Source organism: Mus caroli, chromosome X (genome assembly GCF_900094665.2).
Source record: "Mus caroli chromosome X, CAROLI_EIJ_v1.1, whole genome shotgun sequence".
NCBI lineage: Eukaryota > Metazoa > Chordata > Mammalia > Rodentia > Muridae > Mus > Mus caroli.
In genome coordinates this window covers 155,566,143-155,592,181 of record NC_034589.1, presented here as the reverse complement: position 1 = coordinate 155,592,181, position 26,039 = coordinate 155,566,143, and the positions used below count along the sequence as shown (strand labels likewise).

Below are 26,039 nucleotides of genomic sequence, written 5' to 3'. Positions count from 1 at the left end.
GAGCAGACATATCCAGAGAGCAATGTCTCGCCCTGTTCTTACTTACTGAATGGACGAACCATGTGTACCTACCTCAACATCTCCCATCACACACACACACACACACACACACACACACACGCATTCACACTTCTCTTTCAGAAGCAATAAGATTTGAATCTTGATGTTACATTTCAGTCCATCATCAGAAAACACGGGATATAGCAATATACTGCCCTTCTTACTGAAGAGTTTTTCTCATACCCCATCTCCCCAGTAATATAAGCATCCACTGGGGCTGGAGGCATAACTCAGTTGGTAGAGAACCCAGAACACTGGATTCTACCCCAGCACTGCATGCACTGGCCATGGTGGCACACAGCATAATTCCAACATTCCAGAGTTGAAGTTAAAGGGAAGTTCAAGGTCATCCTCAGCTAAATAGGAAATTTGAAGATAGCCTAGGATACATGAAATTATGTCTTAAAACAAAACAAAACAAAAAGCATCCTTGTCATGTGTCTTTATCTCCACAGTAGAAAGAGTTCCCACCCAGTGGAACCCACATTTGAGCTTTCTTTTCTCTCCTCAGCTCTCTGCACTACAAGCTAAGGTCCACTATCTCAAGTTCCTCAGTGACCTGCGACTGTATGGGGGCCGTGTATTCAAGGCAACATTAGTGGTAATTTTATTTTCTTTCTTTCTGCCTGGAGCCAGAGGCCTGCCAAACATCACAGCACAGGCTGTCTTCAAGGAGTTGTCCTGGATGATAAACACAAAGAAGCTCGGAATCTTTCCTTGTTTTCAATACTAACTGACTTCACCACATTCTGAAGATAACTTAAGACATGTTCAATCTAGATAGCATTGCTGAAGCAGCCCTGGGGAAAAAAATGGAATCAAAGGACTCTTAACAATGGTGTCTTTTCAATCACTGAGATAGAAGGGGGGAAAAACCCTTCTCACTTATAAAAGTTTTGGATATGTATAAATATATTGTATCATGATAACATTTACTTTCTACGTTATTCATAATTTACCGGCACCTCCATACACTCATATATGAGTCCACCAAATTGGATGATTTAATGCAATGTAACCCAGAAAACCTTTCCAAAGAATATCTCGTGATATTATGAAAACAGTCTCAGGCTAAAGGTTAGATGATGCTTCGGAAGTCCAGGCTTTGAAATATTCTGTCATTCTCTTTCCTCAGCAGGCAGAGAAGCGCTCAGAAGTAACTCTTCTGGTTGGTCCCCGGTATGGCATAAGCCATGTCATAAACACCAAAACCAATCTGGTGGCTCTTTTAGCTGACTTCAGCCATGTCAACAGGATTGAAATGTTTACTGAAGAGGAGAGCTTGGTGAGGGTGGAGCTGCATGTGCTAGATGTGAAGGTGAGCCTATCAAATGTTGATCTGAAGGACTGGCTTGAGCAGCTCATTTCTGATAGCCTTGATGGTACTCACCATGCATGAAAGACTTAATGTGTGCAGGGCCTCCAAGATGCCACATTGTGAAAAAAAGTAAATAATAAATTCATACAACTCCAGTCTAGGTGCTCTAGTCCTCATTAAATTGATGTGTGATTTGGGGATGGCCTGTTATATTTCTTTAGGCACAGTTTCTCCATCTATACATAAAAAAGCAAGTTATATTATTTCTCAGTCCCTTCTGGCTGTAGAATACTGAATCATATATCACTAGGGAGAATGTGTTTCCATCACACTTTCTAGACTGGATTTCTCGAGTAGAAAGTCAGTGAAAGTTCCCCCAGCTAGTTAGAATTGTTATTCATTCTCTTTGGTTAAATTGGGATACCCAGTCCCAACACCAGGCCCAGTCTGGCAGAGTTGGAGAAATAGATTCAGGAACACTGGGAAGACTGTAAAGCATTTCTTCAGAGCAAATCAGAATGCACCAGCATGTTCTGCAGCAGTAGCATGTTACCATGACACAGCATGGAAGCTCACGTGTCACCTGTGCACATGGGATGTCATGGCCTTAACCCAGGTGGCTCCTATTGACTTCTTAGCCAGACACAAGTGTGGCAAGATTGGTGGAATGCCTATCCTAGCTCATGGCCCAGGATGCTGGGAGAAAGCCACATTGTAGGGAATGGGCACAATGAATGTGAGCTGGATGTTGTCACTAGTAAAAGGATTAGTAGGTCCCACAACAAAATGAGTGAGGAGACCCAGCTGATGATCTAATACCTACATGGGTTGGCTGGCCTAGAGGCTTAGCAGAGATGTCAATTCAGATAGAAAGGCCATTTTGGGGATTTTGAATAGGAAATGTTCCAATGACCAGTGTCCTCCTCCTGAGAGTGAGAAGTAGATATCTGCTCTTTTGCTGTCTTGGCCACATTTGTTGTCTGATTTATTACTGTTCCAACTTATTACCTCCTTTGCTCTTTCTTTCAACAAGAACATATCCCTTCAAGCCAATGAGAATGACTGCACCATCAGCACTTCCTTCCATACACCAAGATACATGGCCTCTTAGGAGCTCATTGTTTCCAGTTTGAGCAGTGTCTCTTCCCAGCTCCCAGCTCCAGCTTGCATTTGTGTAAACCAACAACTTCGTTTTAGAAGCATCATTTTCTCGAGTCTCTTTGGTGCTCCCCACCCAGTTATAGCCAATATTTCGACTTGTGATTTCTTTCTCTTGAACACTCATTTTCACCACAGAGCTCACATTTCAAAAATGAATCTGCATGCATGTGTGCATGGAGTGGCTTTTATAAGCCAAAAAGATGGTATTGACTGTCCTGGAGCTGGAGTTATAGGCAGTTATAAGCCACCTGAAGAAGGTACTGGAAACCAAGCTCTTTTTTTAAGTGGTTATTTTATGTATTTACATTTCAAATATTGTCTCCCATTCCAGTTTCTCCTCAGCAAACTCTCTATCCCATCACCCGCTCCCTGCTTCAATGAGGGTGCTTCCATCACCCACACACCCACTTCTGCCTCACCACCCTAGCATCCCTCTATGCTGGGGCATCAAGCCTCCACAAGACCAAGGGCCTTCGCTCCCATTGATGTCAGATAAGCCAATCCTGTGCTATATATGTAGCTGGAGCCATGGGTTCCTCCATGTATATTCTTTGGTTGGTTGGTGGTTTAGTACCAGGCAGCTCTGGTTAGTCTAGTTGGTTGATATTGTTGTTCTTTCTATGGGTTTGCAATCCCCTTCATGTACTTCAGTACTTGCCCTAATTCTTCCATTGTGCTTAGTTTGATGGTTGGCTGCAAGCATCCACATCTGTATTGGTGGATCCTGTATAAAGGAAACCAAGCTCTTAACCAGGGCCTTCTCTGCAGCCTTGAATCTCTAAAGTTCTCCCCTGATTTATGCTTCTCCAGAGGAATATTTTCTCAGTATCTTCTTTTCCTTATAGGTCATAAGAACTTATAAATACTTTCAGCAGGAAGACATTAATGAAAATTTTGTTTTGTTGTGCAGCCCATTACACTACTTATGGAGTCATCAGATGCCATGAACCTGGCCTGTCTGACAGCTGGATACTACCGGCTGCTCGTGGACTCCAGGAGGTCAATATTTAACATGGCCAACAAGAAAAATGCAGGCACACAGGACACAGGTATTTTCTTTCTAAATTCATGATCCTCTTCCCACACATACTTTGAGAACTTACCCCAAAATAATAATAATCAGTAACAGAATTCAATAGAAAAGTGCTATACTTAAGATTGCTGATTCCAAGGGCTGGGGAGATGGGAAATACATTCCACACAAACATGGGGACCTGAGTTCCAAAGGCCAGAGTGCACATAAAGCTAGATACATAGCATGTGTCTGTATTCCCCGTGTCCCTACAATATGAGAGGCAGAGACAAAAGGATCCCTGTGAGTTTGTGAGCTAGCTAGCCTGGAGTATACAACTCATAAGTGAACAACAAAGATCCTGCCTCAATCACAGGAGAGGACAAAAACCAGAACCTAAAGTTGATCTCTGACTTCAACATGCATACCAGGGCATATGCATACCTGAATACACACATACACACACACACACACACACACAGATACATACAAACATATATACACACATGTACATACATGATACACACAAACATATATACACACATACATACATGATACACACAGGTACATATACATAATCATATATACATACATACATACATACATGATACACACACACACACACACACACACACACACACACAAGGAAATTGTGGTAGAGTGCTTGCCTACCAAATATGAGAGTCTTGGTTTAATCCCCATTACTACCAAGAAAAGAAAAGGTTCAATCTATAAAAAAAAAAAATCGAACTTCCAAATATAACACAAAACCTTTATGTACTGGTAACATTGATTAACTATTAAAAATAAACATGCTGATTTGCCCATTTCATCTGAAAAGTCACTTGGAAATGACAGGGGCTCATTTCAAAAGCAGTGGTTTTATTGCTGTGAAGTCTTGACACTCTCTTTCTTTCTTTCTTTCTTTCTTTCTTTCTTTCTTTCTTTCTTTCTTCCTTTCTTTCTTTCTCTTTCTTTCCTCCTTTCTTTCTTTCCACCTTTCTTTCTTTCTTTCCTCCTTTCTTTCTTTCCTCCTTTCCTTCTTTCTTTCTTTCCTCCTTTCTTTCTTTCTTTCTTTCTTTCTTTCTTTCTTTCTTTCTTTCTTTCTTTCTTTCTTGTTTTTTTTTCTTAGTGCTTGGTCCTAACCTAGTCATATATACTAAACAGAAACTCTTCCACTAAACTGATTCCATGGTCCTGTAGCTACATTTTCACTGTCTCACTCTTAAAATGGCTGGGACCCTGAGAATGAAGCCCCCTGACATACAGTTTTTCTTTCTTTAAAATCCTAGGCTAGAGCTTTGACATCTTATAAACTCACTAATTGTACTAATTTACTGTATGTATGTATGTATGTATGAATGTATGCATGCTTGCATGCATGTATTTAGTGAGACAGAATATGTAGCCCAAGTTGGCCTAGAACTCACTATGTCGCCCAGACAATCTCAAGTTATAGCATTCCTGACTCAATCTCCAGAGTACTAGGATTATCAGTGTGACCCACCACACCTGTTCTAGACTTGGGCGTTCTAGAAAGAACTTCTTCCACCCTCGTGCCATCCAGGCAAAGCTATCAGAGGTCACTCCAGCCACTTGATAGGAGAAAATACGCCCAGAGATGGGGCAAGGAGGATGATATGTGTTAAGTTGGCTTTTGCACTGAGTGTAAGTAATTATAATTTGTTTTATGACTTTTGCTCTAGTCTATATTTTCTTCTGTCTTCAGTGGATGTCCAATAACATGGCTGATAGATACAATCATGCAAGTCAGAAGATGACATATTTAGAATTAAGGGTCCTACAAATAGGACTTCTTTAAAAAAAAATGAGAACTACATGCTAGACAGTGGCACACCTGTAATCCAAGTGCCCAGGGTTTACTTGGTGTTACCTCACTCAGGATCTCCATGAGCTTGAGGGCACCCAGACAAAGTAAAGCTAAAGAACAAGACTCTGTGTCAAAATGACAACAATAACAACAACAACAACCAAAGAATTGTAGCGCTTTTGAGCTAGCTCAGTCAGTAAAGGCATTTGTTGCTAAGGCTAAAATTCTGAGTTTGGTCTCTATGACCCATGTGGAAGAAGGAAAGAACCACCTTTTGAAAGTTGCCCTCTGACCTTTACATGCTTCCCATGGCATATATAAACACACACACACACACACACACACACACATTCACTGTCACTATCTCTAAGGGAGAAAAAGAAAACAGCTTTTTTTATTTTCAAACTGAGCCCCAAACAATAAATCCTCACTGTAGTATGTAGATACGAGGCTGTACATATATATTCATGTGATGTTTATTATTATAGTCAGGGGGAATAGAAGCAGTTTTAGCCATGGATAAGGCGCAGCCATACAAAAAAAATGAGAAGGAAAGATAGACAAAACATTCTTAGAAGGCAGCTTTGACTTTCTAGACCACTTTAAGTGGTATGGGTTTTCAAATTTCTCCAAGTTTGAGTTTCCTCATTTATATAATTTGGCTAAAATTTTATCTTGGGAAGTAAGAATTAAGAAAAATATATGTACAATGTTTAAAATGATGTTCAGTGATTCAAATAATAGTCAGTGGGGGATAATACAAAAATAACAATGAAATTCAAAGAAATGCAGAGGGGAGAGGAATACACAAAGAGGCAATGAGAGCCTCTGAGAGATGAAAATGACTAAAAATGATGAGAAAGGGCCCAGGGTGTAGCACAGTAGTAAGCAATTTTCTATCATGCACAAGGCTCTGAGTTCCATCTGCAGGGCCACATAAGAAAAACCAGTAATTAAAAAGAGGAACAGAATGAAAAGGAAGTGGTAAGTACGTACAGAGAGTCTTGTAGAGAACAGTTTTACAACCATGTTTTCATTGAGAATGATTTACAACCGTTCAACAATGACCTTTGAGATTCCAAAGAGCAGTTGGGCAATTTAATGCAATCCTTTCAGATTGGAAAACCAGTGTCTGACCTTTTATTTTCAAATCATAAAATTTACCCAGAAAAGAAAACCTTTTCCCCCTGTGAGCTATTAAAATTGTACAGGTGCAAGGACAAAAGGAAGCATACCACTCTAAAAATGGTTACAATACTAGGGTCTTAGTGTAGTCCAGTTGTTAGCAGCACACAGTGTGATGTTCAGTTAAAAGTGAGAGGGAAAATGACTTTGTTATTAAAGGCATAATCACTGGGAGAAAGATTAGAACTTTAGCCTCTCAGTGTTCTTGCTAAATGCTACAGCAAGGGTGAAAATGCAAACATGTGTTCCATATACATTCTTCACTCTAACAGAAGAGAGCACCCTGGTGGAACTGTAGGCCTAACCTGACTAATTAGAATGATAGTCATTTTCAGCTGGCCTTGAATCTGAACCAAGATTTCCCAGTGGTTAAGGCCTTGGATACAAAATAAGTTGTCAACTTGACAAAATCTAGAATCATCTGTTAGGAGAGTGTCTTAGTCGGTGCTCTATTTCTGTGAAGAGACACAATGGCCATGGCTGCCCTTATAAAATAAGGCATTTAATCGGGGCTTGCTTACAGTTCAGAGGTTTAATCCATTATCATCACAGTGGGGATCATGATAGCACATAGACAAACATTGTGCTGGAGAAGCAGTTCTACGTCTGTATCTACAGTCAGTGGAAGAGAGAGACATGGCCCTGGGTTGGGTCTTTGAAACCTCAAGCCTACCTCCAGTGACATACTTCCTCCAACAAGGCCATATCTACTCTAAGAAGACAATATCCTGCCCCCCTCTAAGCCTTCTAAGTGGTGTCATTCTGTGATGATTAGGCATGCAAATATATAAACCTATAGGAGCTATACCTATTTAAACTACCACAAAGGGTTATGACAAGGGACTGTCTAGATCAAGCTGACCTGTTGGCATGTATGGGAAGGATTTTCATGATCATGTTAATTGATGTGGGAAGATCCAGTAAATTGTGGGAGGCACCATTCCCTAGATTTATGTACCGTACTATATAAGAGTATAAGAAGTATGCTGAGCACTAGTAATGCATTCATTGTTCTTTGCTCTTGACAGTAAATATGATGTAACTAGATGCTTCAAGCTCCTGTCTCCTTGACTTTCCCTATCTGTATTGCACTATAACCTAGAGCTTTGAGCTAAAATATATCTTTTCTCCACTAATTAGTTATTGTCAGGGTGAACTAGGACACTTAGCATCATGTTATGGCTAGTACCACCTTTTTTTCCTTTGGAAACTCTCAGAAGATCTCCTGAGACATAAGAAAAGTAAACAGTAAATTTCTGGTATCAGTCATTTGGCACCTTGCTGTGAGCAAGTTCCTGTCCAAAAGCAACTTAAGGAAGGGCTTATTTTTGGCTATCAGTTTGATGATACTCTCCTCAAACATGCAGGCAAGGCATGATGGCAGGAAGGTGAGGCAGCTGAGAACATCGCATCGCTAGTCAGGAAATAGAGAGTGATGAATGCTAGGCTAGAGTTCAGCACTTTCTCATTTATTCAGCTTGGGATACAAGCCCATGAGGTGGTGTCATCCCCATTTAGGTTTTGTCTTCCTTTCTCTGTTAAACCTTTCTGAAAACACCTTCAAAAACACCTGGAGGTGTGCTTCCTAATGGTTGTAATTCCAGTAAAGTTGATGATGAAGATTAATCATCATAGTTCATGTTCAGTGAACTAAGCCACAATTCCCACTCCAGAGTGTTCTATGTCTCTTGACTCATTCCAAGAAGGTAAACAGTATATACTGTAGGAAGGAAGCCTAGATTGAACACATTTTTAATTACAAATTGAGGTGGACTTTAAAAAGACTCTAATAATTAGAGGTGGACTCTAATAAGAACTTATAAGCTAATATTATTTCATTTTATCTTGAAATTTTACCTTTAAATATTTTCAAAATCCCTGATCCCATATATCTACATATTTATTAGCTTCTAGGAGACTCTTCACTAAGTATAATTTGCTCTCAGTTTCCTGACCTATTTAGTTTTCTTGTTCTAACCCACAAATTAGAAGACTATGACTAATGGTCTGACTCTTGTTCTTATGATAAAGTTTTATTGGAATTCAAGCATACACATTGTGTCACGTTTCGAGACTATGGCAACAAATAATTGCAAATATGGTAGCTTGCAGAAAGAAACAGAAATTGACTTTCTTTTCAAAGGTCTGAAGTCTAAAATCAAGGTGTAGACATATCTTGGCTTTCTCCAACAGATCTAAAGGAGGATGTATCCTATATCTTCCTGTCACTGATGGCTGCCAGCATTCTTTGTGGGTGTACTATGCTAGCCATTACCTGTGTCTCCACATGGTCTTTAGTTCTTCCCTATGGAGATCAGATTCTTTTCTCTCTCTTCTGCCTTACCACTGAATTGAGGAACTGTACAGATAATTCAGGATGATCTTATATCAAGATACTTAATTAAATATGCATGATGATTTCCCAGATATGGTCACATATTCAATAAAGAAACCTCAAAGTGGGACATATCATTTGTGGACCACAAGTCCACCCATACTCCCATGTGTCTATGTATCTATCATCTATGGCTGCTTTCATGTTAAAAAAAAGTAGTCTAAAATACATCAAATATTTACTATTTGGCCCTCTTTCTATTAAGACTTTGCCAAATCTTAGTCTAAATCTGGGGCCCTGTTACAATGAATCTCTGCTAACTAGTCTGTCCTGCGTGCGCTGGCGCACACACATACTCATCACACACACACACACACATACACACACAAAGTCATGCATAAAAACATAAGAGAGATCTAATTTTGGTGTTAATGTTGAAGTCACACAAGGTATACTGACTATAAAGTATGATGCCAATATGGCCAATGTCTAACTCAGTGTCCTTAAAAGTAAGTATTTTATGGTTGCTTATAAAAATGCAGATATTTAACAAAATGATGCTGAATATTGTTCAACATTATACAATTTGGGGAGAAAACACTACTATAGTAAGATTGATTTTCTTTTCCAAATACCATGCATGTCAGTATGTCTCAAATATGGAACAGGGGGTGGTATGGAAAAAAAAAAAAAACAGATGAAAAACTTGTAGGGTCCTAGCTTTTTCTCAGAAAGTTGCTTCTATAAGCGACAAAACAATAGCCACAGAATGACCTAATTCTTGCTTTTGTTAAATATCAGAGCAAATCCCCACATTATAAGACCCTTGAAGAGCAAACGAAACAATAATATTTAAATTCATGTTTTACAATTTTAACTGGTCTGAAACATCAAACAAATCTTCACACACTCCCATGATGCAAATGAATGTTGATTTAAGCCTAAATATTAACTATGCCCAGAAATAGCTGAAAAGAAATCCTATGAGGGAGGCCTCTTGTGTAATATAGATATAGATATATACATATAGATATGAATACTAACATTTATACATGAATATATATTACCACTAAGATACAAGTAGGCTGAAAATGAGGTACCACATTTAGTTTCTGAATAAATGTAGGAAAAGTTTGAAGGTTCTTGACTGTCTCATACCTCAAGAAAGATGAAGTCTTATCATATCTTACCAACTACGGAATGTTAGCTCTCACATCACAAAGTAAATGGAGTGTTTTCTGGAGTGTTTTCAACCAGATAAAATTCCAGCATAGAAAAGGGGGACTATAAGATAATAGTTTTTCTTGTGTGTTGATATATGTAATAAATATGAAATGTCAAAAAAAAGAATATCACCTTTAAGGATTATAAAAGTTTTACTATATATTTCTGATCATGGTTACCTTTGAGGCCAATAGTAAAAGCAAGGGCTAGAGGGAATTAAGATATCACCCTCTCCTCCCAGATGCTATTACATGTTATCAAACAGCAAAACTCTTTTATGCAGTATCAATTTGATTAAGTCTCCTAACCAAGGAATCTCACGCCTGGGGCCTACATCAACTAGTGCTCCATTTGGAATGTTGAATAGCCATGCTTACAGTGATAATACAAGCCACTAAAGTACAAAATAGGCAGGACTGAGGAGATGACTCCCTAGACGAGACAGTTGTTGGACAAACATGAAGGCCTGAGTTTTTAATCCTTAGTACCCCCATGAAAATTCATGTCTGCTGGTGTGCAACTTTAATCCCAACACTGGGAAGTGGATCTCAGCAGCTCACCAGTCAGCAAGCCTAACTGAATCAGCAAGCTCCAGGTTCAGTGATAGACCCTGATTCAAAACTAGATGATGAAAAACGAGAGTGATTGATACGGGGCATTAATGTCTGGCTTCTGTGTACATGCTCATTGTGAGTATGGTCACATACAAACATATGCATATAGTGTAAGCAATACACACAAACACACACATGAAAGAGAGAGAGAGAGAGAGGGAGAGAGAGAGAGAGAGAGAGAGAGAGAGAGAGAAAGAGAGAGAGAGAGAAACTTTACCATTTCTGAGAACAGACAGTATAATAAACTACCTATGATTCTTTCTCTTTAGGATCAGAAAATAAAGGCAAGCATAATCTCCTTGGTCCTGATTGGAACTGTATGCCCCAGATGACCACCTTCATTGGTGAAGGCGAACAAGAAGCCCAAATCACATATATAGATTCTAAGCAGAAGACAGTTGAGATGACAGACAGCACCTTGTGTCCCAAAGAGCACCGACACTTATATATCGACAACACATACAGTTCAGATGAACTTAACCAACCGTTGACTCAGCCAGGTGTTGCCCCCTGTGAGGCCGACTATAGAAGCCTAGCTCAGCGGTCCCTTTTGACGCTCTCAGGACCAGACACTCTGAAGAAAGCACAGGAATCTCCGCGAGGAGCTAAAGTGTCCTTTATTTTTGGAGATCTTGCCTTAGATGATGGCATGAGTCCCCCAACTATAGGCTATGAAAGAATGTTAGAGGAGAATCCAGAAATGCTGGAGAAGCAGAGGAATCTCTACATCAGCAGTGCCAATGACATGAAAAACCTGGACCTCACTCCAGAAACAGACAGTATCCAGTTTGTGGCAAATTCTGTATATGCAAACATAGGTGATGTGAAGAACTTTGAGGCCCCTGAGGGGATAGAGGAGCCCCTCTTACATGACATCTGTTATGCGGAAAACACAGACGATGCAGAAGATGAAGATGAGGTGAGCTGCGAGGAGGACCTCGTGGTGGGTGAAATGAACCAACCAGCCATCCTTGACCTGTCCGGGTCAAGTGATGACATTATTGACCTCACAACCCTGCCTCCTCCAGAAGGAGATGACAATGAGGATGACTTCCTCCTGCGTTCTCTGAACATGGCCATCGCTGCTCCCCCACCTGGCTTTAGAGACAGTTCTGATGAAGAGGACACTCAGAGCCAGGCAACGTCCTTCCATGAGGACAAAGAACAAGGCAGCAGCCTGCAGAATGAGGAGATCCCTGTGTCCCTCATTGATGCTGTGCCCACCAGTGCAGAGGGCAAGTGTGAGAAGGGACTGGACCCTGCCGTCGTTTCCACACTGGAAGCCCTAGAAGCTCTTTCAGAAGAACAGCAGAAGAGTGAAAATTCAGGTTCTTTCACCATTGTTACATTTATTCACTGATAACCATTGTCATCCCATCCTTTTGAGTCATTTGTTCTTGGAGTCCTGTTATGTGGTGTTTCCATTTCATACATGTCCCATTTCATAAATATGCTGAACTACCATGGGGGGGGGCTAGGTGGTTTCCTTTTTTGCTAGTTTTTTAAAAATATATATGGTGTCCCTCCCCACTCTCTGGAACAACGGTGCAATAAAATCATAGTCCTTACTGGAAAGGGAAAAATCTTGTTTTATTTTTTATTTTGTTTTGTCATTTTCGTTTGTTTTCATTTTTGTAATACTAATGAGTCACATTTCTTGCATGTCTCTAAGTGCCTCTGCTCCGGCCATTAACTGCTTCTTGTTTTTTATGGCATACAGGTGTAGCCATCTTGCGAGCTTATAGTCCCGAGTCTTCATCAGACTCGGGCAATGAGACTAACTCTTCTGAAATGACAGAGGGTTCTGAGCTAGCTGCAGCACAGAAGCAGTCGGAAAGCCTCTCCCGCATGTTCTTGGCCACTCATGAAGGCTATCACCCTCTGGCAGAAGAGCAGACAGAGTTCCCCACCTCCAAAGCCCCCTCAGTGGGCTTGCCTCCAAAGTCCTCCCATGGCCTGGCTGCTCGCCCAGCGACCGACCTCCCACCCAAAGTTGTGCCTTCCAAGCAGATCCTTCACTCAGACCACATGGAAATGGAGCCAGAAACCATGGAGACCAAGTCTGTCACTGACTATTTTAGCAAACTGCATATGGGGTCAGTGGCATATTCCTGTACCAGCAAAAGGAAAAGCAAGCTTCCTGAGGGAGAGGGGAAATCCCCCCTGAGTGGGAATATACCAGGGAAAAAACAGCAGGGAACCAAAATAGCAGAGATAGAGGAGGACACCAAAGGCAAAGCTGGCACTGTGTCTTCAAGAGACAATCCACACCTCAGCACTTTTAACCTAGAGAGAACTGCCTTTCGCAAGGACAGCCAAAGATGGTATGTGGCCTCTGATGGTGGGGTGGTAGAGAAAAGTGGAATGGAAGCACCAGCCATGAAAGTCTTTCCCAGAGGTCCAGGATTGGGTAACAGAGAGGCTGAAGGGAAAGAGGATGGCACTGTGGAAGGAGGGGCTGATGATGCTTCAGTACTTGGCCAAGGGGATCGCTTCCTCACAGACATGGCCTGTGTAGCCTCAGCCAAAGACTTAGACAACCCTGAAGATACTGATTCTCCCACTTGTGACCATGCCACTAAGCTTTCTGAGGCTGAAGACAATGTGGCCCGCCTTTGTGACTACCATTTGGCCAAGCGAATGTCATCCCTGCAGAGTGAGGGCCATTTTTCTCTACAGAGCTCTCAAGGCTCTTCAGTAGACACAGGCTGTGGACCGGGCAGCAGTAGCAGTGCCTGTGCCACTCCTGTGGAATCGCCCCTCTGCCCATCCATGGGGAAGCACATGATTCCAGATGCTTCTGGGAAAGGAGGGAGATATATTTCATCAGAGGAAAGAGCCCCTGGCCATCCCAACCATGGAGCCACCTTCGAGGAACTGCACCCACAGACAGAAGGGATGTGTCCACGCATGACAGTGCCTGCTCTGCACACAGCCATTAATGCCGACCCCCTGTTTGGCACTTTGAGAGATGGATGCCATCGACTGCCCAAGATTAAGGAAACCACAGGTACAGCAATGATGGATTTAGTGGTTTATTTTATGTGCCAGGAGCATGGGGACCTTATTTACAACAAAGCTAAAAATACATAGTAAAAGGTAGAAAGGGTGGGGTAAGACAATCCGTAGCAATCATTGACCCATTGACAGTAAATAGTGGATTTTGAGTGTGGAACAATGTAAGAAATAGACTTTTCTCATTATAATCTTGCTTTGCTCTTACTTTAGAATTTGATGGAGTCATAATTTTTTTTCTAAATTCTGAGTGCAGAGGCCCCCATATGACTTGCAGCTACAAGAGAATATTGTTTAAGATCACATAGCACTTTGATTTCCCTCTTGCTGAGATCACCCCCTTTCTAGTTTTGCTGTCATGTTGTTTAGAGAAGAATATAGAGCAGGCAGTGAGGGAGCCTGGAGGATTTGGGCAAGAGTCTATGTGTCTCAGCAGAGTCATACATTCCTCTTACCTTTGGGAGACACCTTCCCTAAAGTAATAGTCTTATGTCTCCAATGGACATCAGTGTTGAGAAGAGTTGGAAGAGTTATGACTCCCTCAAATAAAATCTGTATTAAGACGATAACAGAGTCACCTTTTGTGCTCAACCTAACCCCCTCCCCAGCAGGCTCACCCACATTCTGACCTTCTTAGCTGATCATCAGATGACCCAAGCAGATGCTCTTAATACTCCACATTATGACAATAGTTTTTTCCCACAGTGGCCAGTAAAGGTTACTGAGATCTCACACAGCTTAATTTCTAGTCCTACATTTTAAAAATGTCTTGAAGAGTCTTCAAAAGATTGTGGTGTTGCCTCCAAACTCACCATTAGCTTTGGCTGCCTACTCTGTGTTACCCAGCTCATTTGGCTTGCAAAGAGTTTTTGCCTTCATTACCTCTTGTTCTTTTACATATAACATGTTATCATTTCTACAAAAAGTTGAGCAGCTTGTCTAGTCTTGACCTCAAGCTGTATACCAAACAAACTTTACAACTCATGCTATCCTCTTAAAACTGGTGGCTGAATTAATTATCAAAATTTCAATTAGGATGATGAAAACTTGTAACCCATGCCCTGATTACCCCTTAAAATGAAACTTAAATATCTCAAACCTGTTTGGATAATGTATGTAGTGGGACACTTATTTATCTAATCTTTGATAGCTAAACACTAGAACCAAGAAAATTCATGCACTACAACTGTTTCCATACAAATGCTTCAAAATTTTTAGACAAATTCATCTGTGTCAGTATTTCTAGAAGTAATAGACTCCAGGAACTCTTGCCATCCATTGACATGGACGAGTTACGAGGAAGCAATTTTGGGGAAGAAGGGTAGCCCCTGACACATTACAACTCTTTTTAAATGGTCTCCTGGGAAATGACAGGCATCACATAGAGCAATAGTGAAAATGCCACCCAAGGGATGCTTAACGACTCTGTTTTTCTACTACCCCTAGTGTAGCTTTGACAGAGCCTGGGAAGGAGAGACAAGGAGGCATGCCTTCAGCTTGGTCTCCACATCCTGAAGCTGATCCCATCCTGCTACCATCAAATATTCACTTGGAATCAAAGGTGCCAAGCCCAAATCAAGACCCTAATGATTTCTCCCAAGGAATCCAGGCATTCGGAGAGGCTGTGAGCTGGTGGCCAGCAGATCTGAGAGGGGGGAGCCTCAGGACACCCCCCAGCCAGAGGGCTCTCAGACATAGCAGCAGAATCCTCTCAGGACCCGTAGGTTTGGAGACCTTCCAAGAGAGAACCAAGGGTGTAGTCAGCTTGAAGTATCCAGGTATCACAGAAGCACAGGCGGTCAGTTCAGAAAGACGAGCAGAACTCCCTCTGGGGAAGAAGCTCACCAAAAGTTTTTCCCAAAGCTCAATGCACTTTATCTCTGAGGGAAAGTTTCACAAAAGGTCCCCCATGTCTCATAAAGACTCAAAGGTGTATAGGACCCTACCCTTACGGAAGCTGGAAAGCAGCAACTGGAGATGTCGAGGACCCTTCAGCTACTGTTTTCTCAACCAAGGACAGGATGAAGATGGGGATGAGGATGAAGAGGAAGGAGAGGCCACCCTTCAGGTCTCTTGTCTCTATCGACCACAGATAACCCAAGCCATGTCGGAACCAAGTAACTCATCCCTGGTTGTTGGACTGCAGAAGCAAGGGGAAGAACTGTCCAGAGGGACAGCTCTGAAGGTCTGGACAGAAGACCCAGATGGCCCAGATGACTTAGACTTCAGCAGTCTGGCTTTTGATACCCGGATTGCAAGAATAAATGCCCTAAAGGCAAACACATATGGAATGCCTGATGGGTTTCTTGAAGCCCAAAATGATGCCAATGAGCTGCTCTGCCTTGTGAGGGCAACCAAGGCAAGAAAGGAGGAGTCACGCCCTGAAACATATGACCTTACACTTTCTCAGTACAAGCAACTGTTATCCATTGAGTCCAGACAGTTGGGAAGTGCCTGTAGAAAAATGGCAATGGCCGAGAAAAGCCCAGAAGAGATGCTCCTAGCTATGAGTTCCAGTTTTCAAGTGCTCTGTTGCCTAACAGAAGCTTGCATGCGGTTAGTGAAAGTCGTGAACTCTGAAACACAGCGGCAAGAAATTGTAGCAAAGATTGATGAAGTGGTCATAAACTATATTTGTCTCCTGAAAGCTGCTGAAGCAGCCACTGGCAAGACCACTGGGGATCCTAGTATTGGACTATCGATGCGACATTCAACCACCATGGCCGCTCTTGTAAGCACACTAACACGTTCTCTCAAGATGCTTTTAAATAAATAAATATGGAAGTCACATCATAATCTATCTTTGCAAAGCCATACATGAACTTTTCTTTACTTTCTGTGTACAATGAACAGATGTCTCCTTTCTTCTCTCTGTATATTTTGTTCTTTTATATAAAATAGGAGATAGAAGTTACATTGATGAAATGTTGAAAAGTCTTAATCAGATATATTCTGTTTATATTATACAAATATACATGTAGAAGGAATATATGAGAAAATGATGACATTTGGCTATTTTTCATATAGTCAAAGCTCCAAGCATATGATATGAAATTTTAAATTCTACATTGTTAGAGGAAAACAATGAATCCTATCCCCTCTCCTTCCAAATGGATACTTGGAGACCCTATCATTCATATTTAGAAGAAAAGCCAAAAGAAACAGAATAGAAAAGAAATCAAAATGTATATAAAATAGTACCCGTGTTTTAAAATTATAATTTTTAAACATTGGAAGTAGCAAAAATATATTTAAAATTCAAGAAGCTAATATGAATTACTAGAATTATATAATAAATTAACGTTTTGCTCATAGTGTTTTGTTATTGGATGCTTTCTTCCAAGAATCCCCACATATTCTATTTTGGTTTATGCTGTTTGGGCTACAGATTGGCAGGGGTGGGCAGATTCCATTGTGTCAGCATAAATGCTCTTTATAGTGTTTCTAGACCTAAAAAGTTCCCCAAATAAAAGAACAGGGGGAATTATGGGCAGGATCCTAGGCAATAACTAAAGGTATAGGTTGTCTAATTACATAAAATAAATGGAATTAGTAATGCCAAAATTAAATTGTTTGATGAAAAGAGAGATCTGCTTTGACTCAATGTCAAAATACATAAACCGAAGGCATTATTTCCTTCCAACTCAACCATAAAGCTTACTATTTCCTTTCGAGAACACCTAGTAAAGTGTTTGTAGAATTACACAAAAGCAGATTTAATGAGCACAAAAAGTGCAGACCCAGCAATGTAAATCAGAGTGCACCCCAGCACCTGGGAAGCACAGCTCAGCCTTCAACTCCTAGTCCTCAGCTCCATGAAGGGCTTCTTGTTGCCCCTCTATGACAGGAGCATGGCTAGCAACAAAACGTGGAAAGACAGCCTACTACTGGGACAAAATTTCAAATCTAGAGTGTTCCAGAAAATCAAGTAGAGATGACTACTCTCATAATTGAAACCATGATTCAAAAGGTAGTATTTACCTAATGAGTACTTCATTTGGCAGATAGAAATACAAAATCTGACAGAAACATGGCCAATTTGACTATTTCAAGTGAAACTAAGGGAATACAAAGGCGTGTTCTGAACTGTCATCACTCAAATTATATCTTTGGGTCAAAACAAAAGAAGGCAAACTCTTCAATCATAAGTTAAATTGATATGTACATATGTAGTTTCTGGATCACTCTGTAGTCAAGCTCCCCAATTCCTATTTCTGTAAATGGCTTAGAATAAGAGTAGTATAGCAAGAATCAATATTTCCCATTTTGTAGCCTGCCATGCAGGAGACCTAGCAAGGTCTACAGTTGCTCTTTCTCTCTGGTCAGCCATTCATTCCACAGAGACTCAGCAAATGCAACACCACAGATTTACAGATTGTAACCAATGAAAGGAGTTCAGACATACGTTGTTATAAATAATGTTTGATTAAATAATAAAACATTATTTCATTACAATTCTAAATATTTGGTGTTTTGCTGTTGAAAGACATTAGTGGTGTTTACTGTGGAAAATCTTAGCAAATATTCTGTGTACTATAATACAAACAATAATAGGATGTGTGCTCTGTGTCAGACAATGTGCTAAACATTATTATCACATGTATTATCTCATTTAATCATGTCTATGATCTCTTGGTTTGGACACTATCATTAGTTCCTTCTGGAGGCATTATGGTTTACTAGTTATGAAATGTGGGGCTTGGGATCAGAAACATCTTGATTTAAATTTTGGTCCTGCCATTCCCTAGCCCTTTCATCTTGGGAAAGCTATCTTTTTTTTTTTCAGTCTTGATTTCCTTATTGTGAAATGGACTTCAGTCATGAGATCTATTTCCATAGGGTTTTCAGTAAGTTTTAAGTAAAATTGTGTATTGTCAAGTTCTTACCACAATATCTGATGGAGAATAAGTATTCAATGTTAGATATTATAATTCTCATAATTGTTGTGTTAAACATATTGCCCAAGATACTGTGTGGAGGATGTTTGTTTTCGATGCATACTGTATCCTGACTGTGTGCAGAACACATTTGTGTGTAGTGCATACTCTGAAAAGAAGCAGACAGGGAAATGATGGTCCGCTTTCAAATTGCAAATCTAGCTAGAACAACTTCCTACTCCATTGTGGTTCTTTGAGAAGCCTCAGGGAAATAGCTCTGGGTCTTTCTAGCCAATCTCCCATTTCCTGTGACTACTCCAGTAAGTTTCTGTTCTCCTAAACCAAGTCTTTACTATTCAAAAATCTCAAAAGGCCCCCTCACCTTCATTAAGCATGGGGCTCCTAACTGGAGTTCGTGTCCATTAGAGTATAGGAAGAACATACTAGAATGATACTTGTGTTTATTTTTATCTAGTTTTTTTATGTTTGTGTATGTTTTATAATGGCATAATAGTACAGTCGTACATGTACATAATTTTAAATAAATAAATAAACAAATAAACAAGCATAAGCCTGGTGCATGTATGCAAAATACCGTCACAGGTAGTGTTGCATTCACTAAATTTTGAAGAACATGGAACTGGCACTGAAATTTGTTTACATTTGGAGTATGTAAACTCCTGTTTTCCTAAGTGTCTCTCTCACCACTCTTATTTAGCTGTCATTATAAAAGGTACAAATGTGTGCAAGAATTCATGCAGCTGTAAAAGGTGCCAACTGGTGACTCCTTGGATATCAACTCTTAATCAGTATTACTTGCTCCATTTCTACACACCTCCTCCCAACCTGTATGATTTAGAAACTCCCTGGTACCATGTCCCGTAATCTATGAGTATCTCATTAGGAATAAGAACTTTTAAAAATAACCACAATGCCACTTCACATATAAAAATGAGCAATTCTTCCATATTATTAAACAAACATTACAGAAATAAATGGTAATGAAAATGAAAGTCCTTTACAAGTGGAGCCTCCATAGACTTTGTCCATAATCACTGCCATCTTTCCCCCACCTGTTTCTCTTTATTTATCGGTATTTTCATTCATTTCATTCTTCTGAGTTTAACTTTGAACTCAGTTGGTGTGAGCACATGAATCTTAATTTGTTCATAAGTCATGTAAGTGGATTTGTCAAAAGGAACATTGTAGGCATGAGAGGGAGAGTTGTCACAGGAACAACAGTCATAGCATTAGTAAGATCCACTATTTGATACAGTTGCTTCAATGTCAAATTTAACATGGAATCCACCAATTTGGGGCTCAACAGGAATGATCCTAATCACATAAGTAATTGTTTTCTAGAAAATAGAGGCTGAAAATAAGTTTTGAAACCATCAGCTACAATACCACCACAAGAGTTTGATTAGTTTTGCTAAGAACACCACCTTTTCCTGATAGACACTCTCCATTTGCTTGTGTTCCATTTACATATACTTCCAATGCCAATTATCAATGACCTTAGTGCTATTTCTGAGCCACTCAGAATGTTACTTTAATCTCTTCTGCCTGCATTTTTTTTAATTTGACAATGGGGCAATTTATTCTTTATTTACCACTCACTGAGCTGCTGATAACTGTTTTCAATTGGAAAAAGGAGGAGAGTGAATCAGCTTTGTTCAGCCAATTCCTCATCTTTTCTAAGCACGTAGAAACCTTAATGTGGGCCATGTGCAAGGTCCTGGGTTCCATCCCCAGAAGTTAGGGAAAAGGGAAGGTGGGGAAAGAGGAAATAAATGGGGAAATGAAAGGAGGAGAGACACACACAGAGGGGGAATAGTTGTTGTGGGGAATCAAAGTACATGAATATTACATTGTCTCTAATCTGCTTTTCTTTGCTTTGAATGTAGTCACTTTGGAGAGGGGGTTGTGCGCACGCGCGTTTGCACATGGGGACCCACCTGCCTATGCCTGCAGGCCCAGCTGCCTGCCTGCCTATGAAACTAGCTTTCCATTTGGTTTTATAGATTTCAATACTTGTTTCCTTCCTGATAGTACATAAAGTATGAAAAGGATGTTTAGATATAATGTGATTGATTCTCATTTAAAGGCAGGTTGCAGTAATAGCTACTCAGCTTTAAAATATCAAGGAGCAAGAATTCTGCCATTAGAAGTGTTTATATTCATAACAACTTGACAAGCATCACTACACCTGGGATTCTTAGTTACGCCAGTTGTTTGTGGGCTACATATCTCACGTAAAACATTTTAAAACTGATCTTGGGAATTTCACACATACACACACATATATACACACACACACATATATACACACACACATATATATATATATGAAATATATATATCTAAATATCTATCCCAATTTCTCCTCTTCAGATTGCTCCAATGCACCCACCACTTATCTTCACAATAACTCCTCAATTAGAGGTAGGGCATCATGAACCTTTCCATCACCCACACTGGAAGAGGAATTTTAGTTGGCCTGATCTTGTGCAGTTGACCACAACTGCTGTGAGTTCATGAAAGGATTACAGATATAATGGCCAGCATTTCATAACACTCTTCCCCAGCCTCAGGTTCTTACATTCTCCCTACCTCCTTTTGCATGATGTTCCCATATCTTGGGAGGAGGGTTGATAAATTTCAAATCCCCTACATAGGAGATCCATGGAAAAACGATCTGTCTACTAAATGGGGTTGCTGCACAAAATAAGATGAAATAAATCTCTACTCTGCTGGAAATTCCCACTCAGCTGGAAAAATAGGTAATTATCCCATGTAGCTTATAAAATTAACCCACTGCCTTCAGCTGAGAGACTTCTGGTCTTCTTCGATGTATTTATAATTACATCTCAATTATCTCTTACATATTCATTTCAGAGCCTAAATTTTTTATTCTCATTGTATGCTTCACAGCCTGAACTGAAATTCTGTGTCATTTCTGATGGCTTATTCTCAATACATAGCTAAAACTCACTATACTCACAAATAATGTGCTGTTGTATTTTTTTGTTCGGTTTGGTTTGTTTTTGTTTTTGTTTTTGTTTTTGTTTTTGTTTTGAGACAGGGTTGCTCTGTGTAGTCCTGACTGTCCTGGAACTCACTCTGTAGACCAGGCTGGCCTCGAACTCAGAAATCCACCTGCCTCTGCCTCCCAATTGCTGGGATTAAAGCCATGCACCACCACTGCCCGGCACTCTTTTCTTTTCTTTTCTTTTCTTTTCTTTTCTTTTCTTTTCTTTTCTTTTCTTTTCTTTTCTTTTCTTTTCCTCTTTTTATTTAAACAATTTTTATTAGATATTTTCTTCATTTACAATTCAAATGCTATCCCGTAAGTCCCTTATACCCTCCCCCTAACCTGCTCCCCAACCCACCCACTCCTGCTTCCTGGACCTGGCATTCCCCTGTATTTGGGGCATATAATCATTGCAAGACCAAGGTCCTCTCCTCCCAATGATGGCCAATTAGGCCATCTTCTGCTACATATGCAGCTAGAGACACAAGCTCCGGGGGTACTGGTTAGTTCATATTGCTGTTCCTCCTATAGGGTTGGTGACCCCTTCATCTCCTTGGGTGCTTTCTCTAGCTTCTCCATTGGGGGCCCTGTGTTCCATCCTATAGATGACTGTGAGCATTCACTTCTGTATTTGCCAGGCACTGGCATTGCCTCACAAGACACAGCTATATCAGGGTCCTTTCAGCAAAATCTTGCTGGCATATGCAATAGTGTCTGCGTTTGGTGGTTGATTATGTGATGGATCCCCAGATGGGGCAGTCTCTGCATGGTCCTTCCTCATCTCAGCTCCAAACTTTGTCTCTGTAACTCCTTACATGGGTATTTTGTTCCCCATTCTAAGGAGGGACGAAGTATCCACACTTTGGTCTTCCTTCTTCTTGAGTTTCATGTGTTTTGCAAATTGTATCTTGGATATTCTAAGTTTCTGGGCTAATTTCCACTTATCAGTGAGTGACTTTTTTATTTTATTATTGTCGGAAAATTTTATATACACATATGATGTATTTTGACCAGTCCCAGCCTGTTCTTTCCCCTCCAACCCTTCCCTTAACTCCCCATCACATTCTTCTCCATGTGCTCTGTTTTTTAAGCCCATGGAGTCTACTTAGTGCTGCCTTTATGTGCACGAATGTAGGACTAGCTACTGGTGCATGGTAGCCTTTCAGAGAGATTATCCCTCAAGAAATCTGACTCCTCCCCCACCAGCTATCAGCTGCCAGTGGCTCCTCAATTAAGGGTTCATGAGCCCTGTCCAAATTCATGGAGGGATTTTTGGCTACACTGTTCTTGTGTATATAATCACAGCCACTGTAATTTCATCTATGGAACAGCTTTCTCACATCTAGTAAAACAGTTTCACACCAAATCCCCACTGCTTCCAACTCGTACAATCTTTCTGACTCCTCTTCCATGATGACCCTTGAGTCTTGGGGACAGGGATGTGATACAGGTGTCCCATTTAGAACTGAGCACTCTGTGATAACTTATTTTCTGAATTCTGACCAGTTGTGGATTCCTATATTTATAGCCATCTACTACAAAAAGCAGCTTCTCTGATATGGGTTGACAGATCTATGAATATAGACATAAGAAATTAAGGGGCAGTTTAATACTATGTCCATTTAGCAGAATAAAATCATTAGGTTCTTCCTGTGGTTTATGATTCACAGATTTTTGGCTCAATCAATGGTACCAGGCATAAGTTCTATGTAGTGGGAATTAAATCAAATCAGAAAATATTTGGTTACTTCCAAAACATTTGTGGAAGTGGGGGTGCCTTGCCAGGCCAACATTTATCAGGTCAGAAGGTTCACAACAGATTAAGACTGTGGATTACTCCCATGTAGTTTGCAGAAGTACTGAGGAGAGAAAACTGACACTACAGATCTTAGAAAAAGCTAAATGGAAGCCTACTACTATAGAAGCTTCAAAACAGGACCTTAACAGGAGGTTGCTTGGAAACCTCCAACAAATTGCTATTCCAGATGTTTGCATTTTCACTGGTGCCTGATGTCTATCTAGCTTGTCTTTTCATCAATGATCCATGACCTTTTTTTTTTTTTCTTACTTAAAAAAATGGCAGAATGATTCTACTCAATCATTCAACACCTATGAATAACCTCCTAACATGGGCAAATATTGTGCAGGCACAGTGATCAACATGACCAATACACCTCTGTCAAAGATGGTATAGCTATTCTAGAATGGGCAGTAGCCTTTATCCTCCTCTGCCAAAAGAGAAGTTATGAAAGAATGTCGTCCTGGCAGCCTTCATTTCCATGATACATCTGAATGAGAAGATGACAAGCTGAGACTTGTGTGTAGGTCCATCTTAATGACCAGAATAGCCTACAGCTATGAAAAAGGCTGTCAAAAGTTGAATACTCTCCTTCCTGTTAATTGCAAATGTCTGGGGACATTAGAAAACTTAGTGAAACTTGTTTCAGTTTTACTTGTTTGTTTGCTTTTGAAGATAGGGTGTCACTAAGTAGTCTAGACTGGCCTGGAACTTGTGACCCTCTTGCCTCAGCCACCTGAGTTCTGAGACTATGGCTAAGAATCACTATGCCTAGCTTTCTAGTAGTTTAAATTACTCAATTACCAGGTCTGAGCACAATCTGAGTTCTTTATTGAAACCATTCCTCATAAAATAAAGAATCTAGATTAGCAAATATGATCAAAGTATTCAGATATACTTGAGAGAAATTGTTTTTGTGAAGTCCATTCACTAAGATCAATGAATATACACCAATTAAAAGCACTTTTCAAAGGCCCAAGCAATAAGCAAACGACATCAGAAACCAAAGAACTGAAACAATTCTTTCCACTAAAACCTTATTAAGAGTAATTTGCAACATTAAGTGGTTCAACAAATTGCCACAGCCTTTTCTAAATTTGAATGAGCTTCCATGAGTATTTGCATATGTTCTTTGGGTCCTGTGAAATATCTCCAAGAGTTCTTTTAATGTGACTTTTTCTTTGGTCACTTTCTCTGAGACAGCTTCACTCTTTTCTCTCAAGCACTCTCCTTCATGTCTCTGGCTGCACCTCTCTAGTCCCAAATGAAGAGAGTCAGCCCCACTGTCAACTACTTCTTCATTTACTCCACTTCCAGCATAGCCACTTGCAGTTTCTGTGTGGTACTTTTAGCTTTGCTGACTAGTTCTTTCTCCCAGTGTTCCCCTTTTTAAAATGTCTGAGGTCTCATCACTTGGGGAAACAAAGGAGGCAGCACAGCTATAGTCTCTGTTCACTGTGCAGGAACTGACCAGCAGGTCCTCAATGAGTTGCTACTATCAGCCTTTGAAAATAAAAAGATGTGATTGGCTACTAACCATCACACACATACATACAAACATACACACAGAAAGACACATACGCCTTTTATTTATGTAATGAATTTTGGACTGGAGAGTTTGCAGCGAAGTTGTTCCTTTAAACAATGGCAGTTAACATGCCATATAGGGGTATTCAAACCATGTGGCTAGACACTATTTATCAATTAAAACATAGCAACTGAAAATCATGTTTATAACAACTATTAATATCAAGGACTGCCTTACTTAGACGATTAAAATAGTATTCAGCATTACCCAACACAATTTTCCCATACTGTGATATTCAATATGGTAAGAAATAGCCCCATAGGATTTGATGGGTACTTTGAACATGGCTGACCAAGGAATTGAATTTTTAGAATTATATTATTTAAATTAACTTAAACATACCCAGTATAAACCCATTTTCACACAGAAACTGCTGAAAATATTCAATGGCATATTTAATGAAGACCACATCAGATAAAGACTTTGTTGGGTCCAATGCCAGTTCACTGTACTCAAATTCCATTCTTTAGCCCTGTGTATGTCCTAAGTAAAAAAAAAAAAACAAACAAACAAACAAAAAAAACAAAACACATCTGGGCAAAGTCTCAAAAAATGCAAATATGCATGCACACACAGATGCATAGATATACACATGCACACACACAAACTTCACAGTGACTTAATCACAGTGCAGTAATGTGTGAGTTGCACAAATAACTATTCTTACTCCAAATGTGCACATTTTCAATTTTGCATACAGTTTAATTTTTCAAAATCACTGACAAGAGCTGTCCTTTTAAAATCATTGACAAGTGCCAGTTTGTTTGCCTGAAATATATCCTTCCTACACAGTCAGAACCTACAGGATCCTACAGATTCTCTGAGCCTATTTGCTCTCCTTGGTCTAAATATTTTTTTTTTACCTGTTCTTGGATCCAATTTACTTCTTAATTGGGTTTCAAAATGACTACAAAGTTAATGGAGTTCTTCAGCTGAACATGTTCTTCAGGTGTGTGTGTGTGTGTGTGTGTGTGTGTGTGTGTGTGT

General features: G+C 40.1%; 1 protein-coding gene across 12 annotated transcripts in view; it reads left to right on the top strand.

Annotated features, from left to right (window-relative positions):
• Frmpd4 (FERM and PDZ domain containing 4) overlaps nt 1-19,198 on the top strand; it is a 946,095-nt gene extending 926,897 nt beyond the window's left edge. For 6 of the 12 annotated variants that reach the window (XM_029473445.1, XM_029473447.1, XM_029473446.1 and 3 more), the window contains 6 exons: nt 572-661; nt 1,196-1,378; nt 3,450-3,588; nt 11,010-12,068; nt 12,461-13,750; nt 15,207-19,181. In XM_029473445.1, the coding sequence (XP_029329305.1) occupies nt 572-661; nt 1,196-1,378; nt 3,450-3,588; nt 11,010-12,068; nt 12,461-13,750; nt 15,207-16,531 (4,086 nt within the window). In that variant the 3' untranslated portion in view covers nt 16,532-19,181. Of the gene's footprint in view, nt 1-571; nt 662-1,195; nt 1,379-3,449; nt 3,589-11,009; nt 12,069-12,460; nt 13,751-15,201 lie in introns of all 12 variants that reach the window. The other 6 variants (XM_029473452.1, XM_021153413.2, XM_021153414.2 and 3 more) reach the window with 4 other exon arrangements.
• Nucleotides 19,199-26,039: the final 6,841 nt, after the last annotated feature.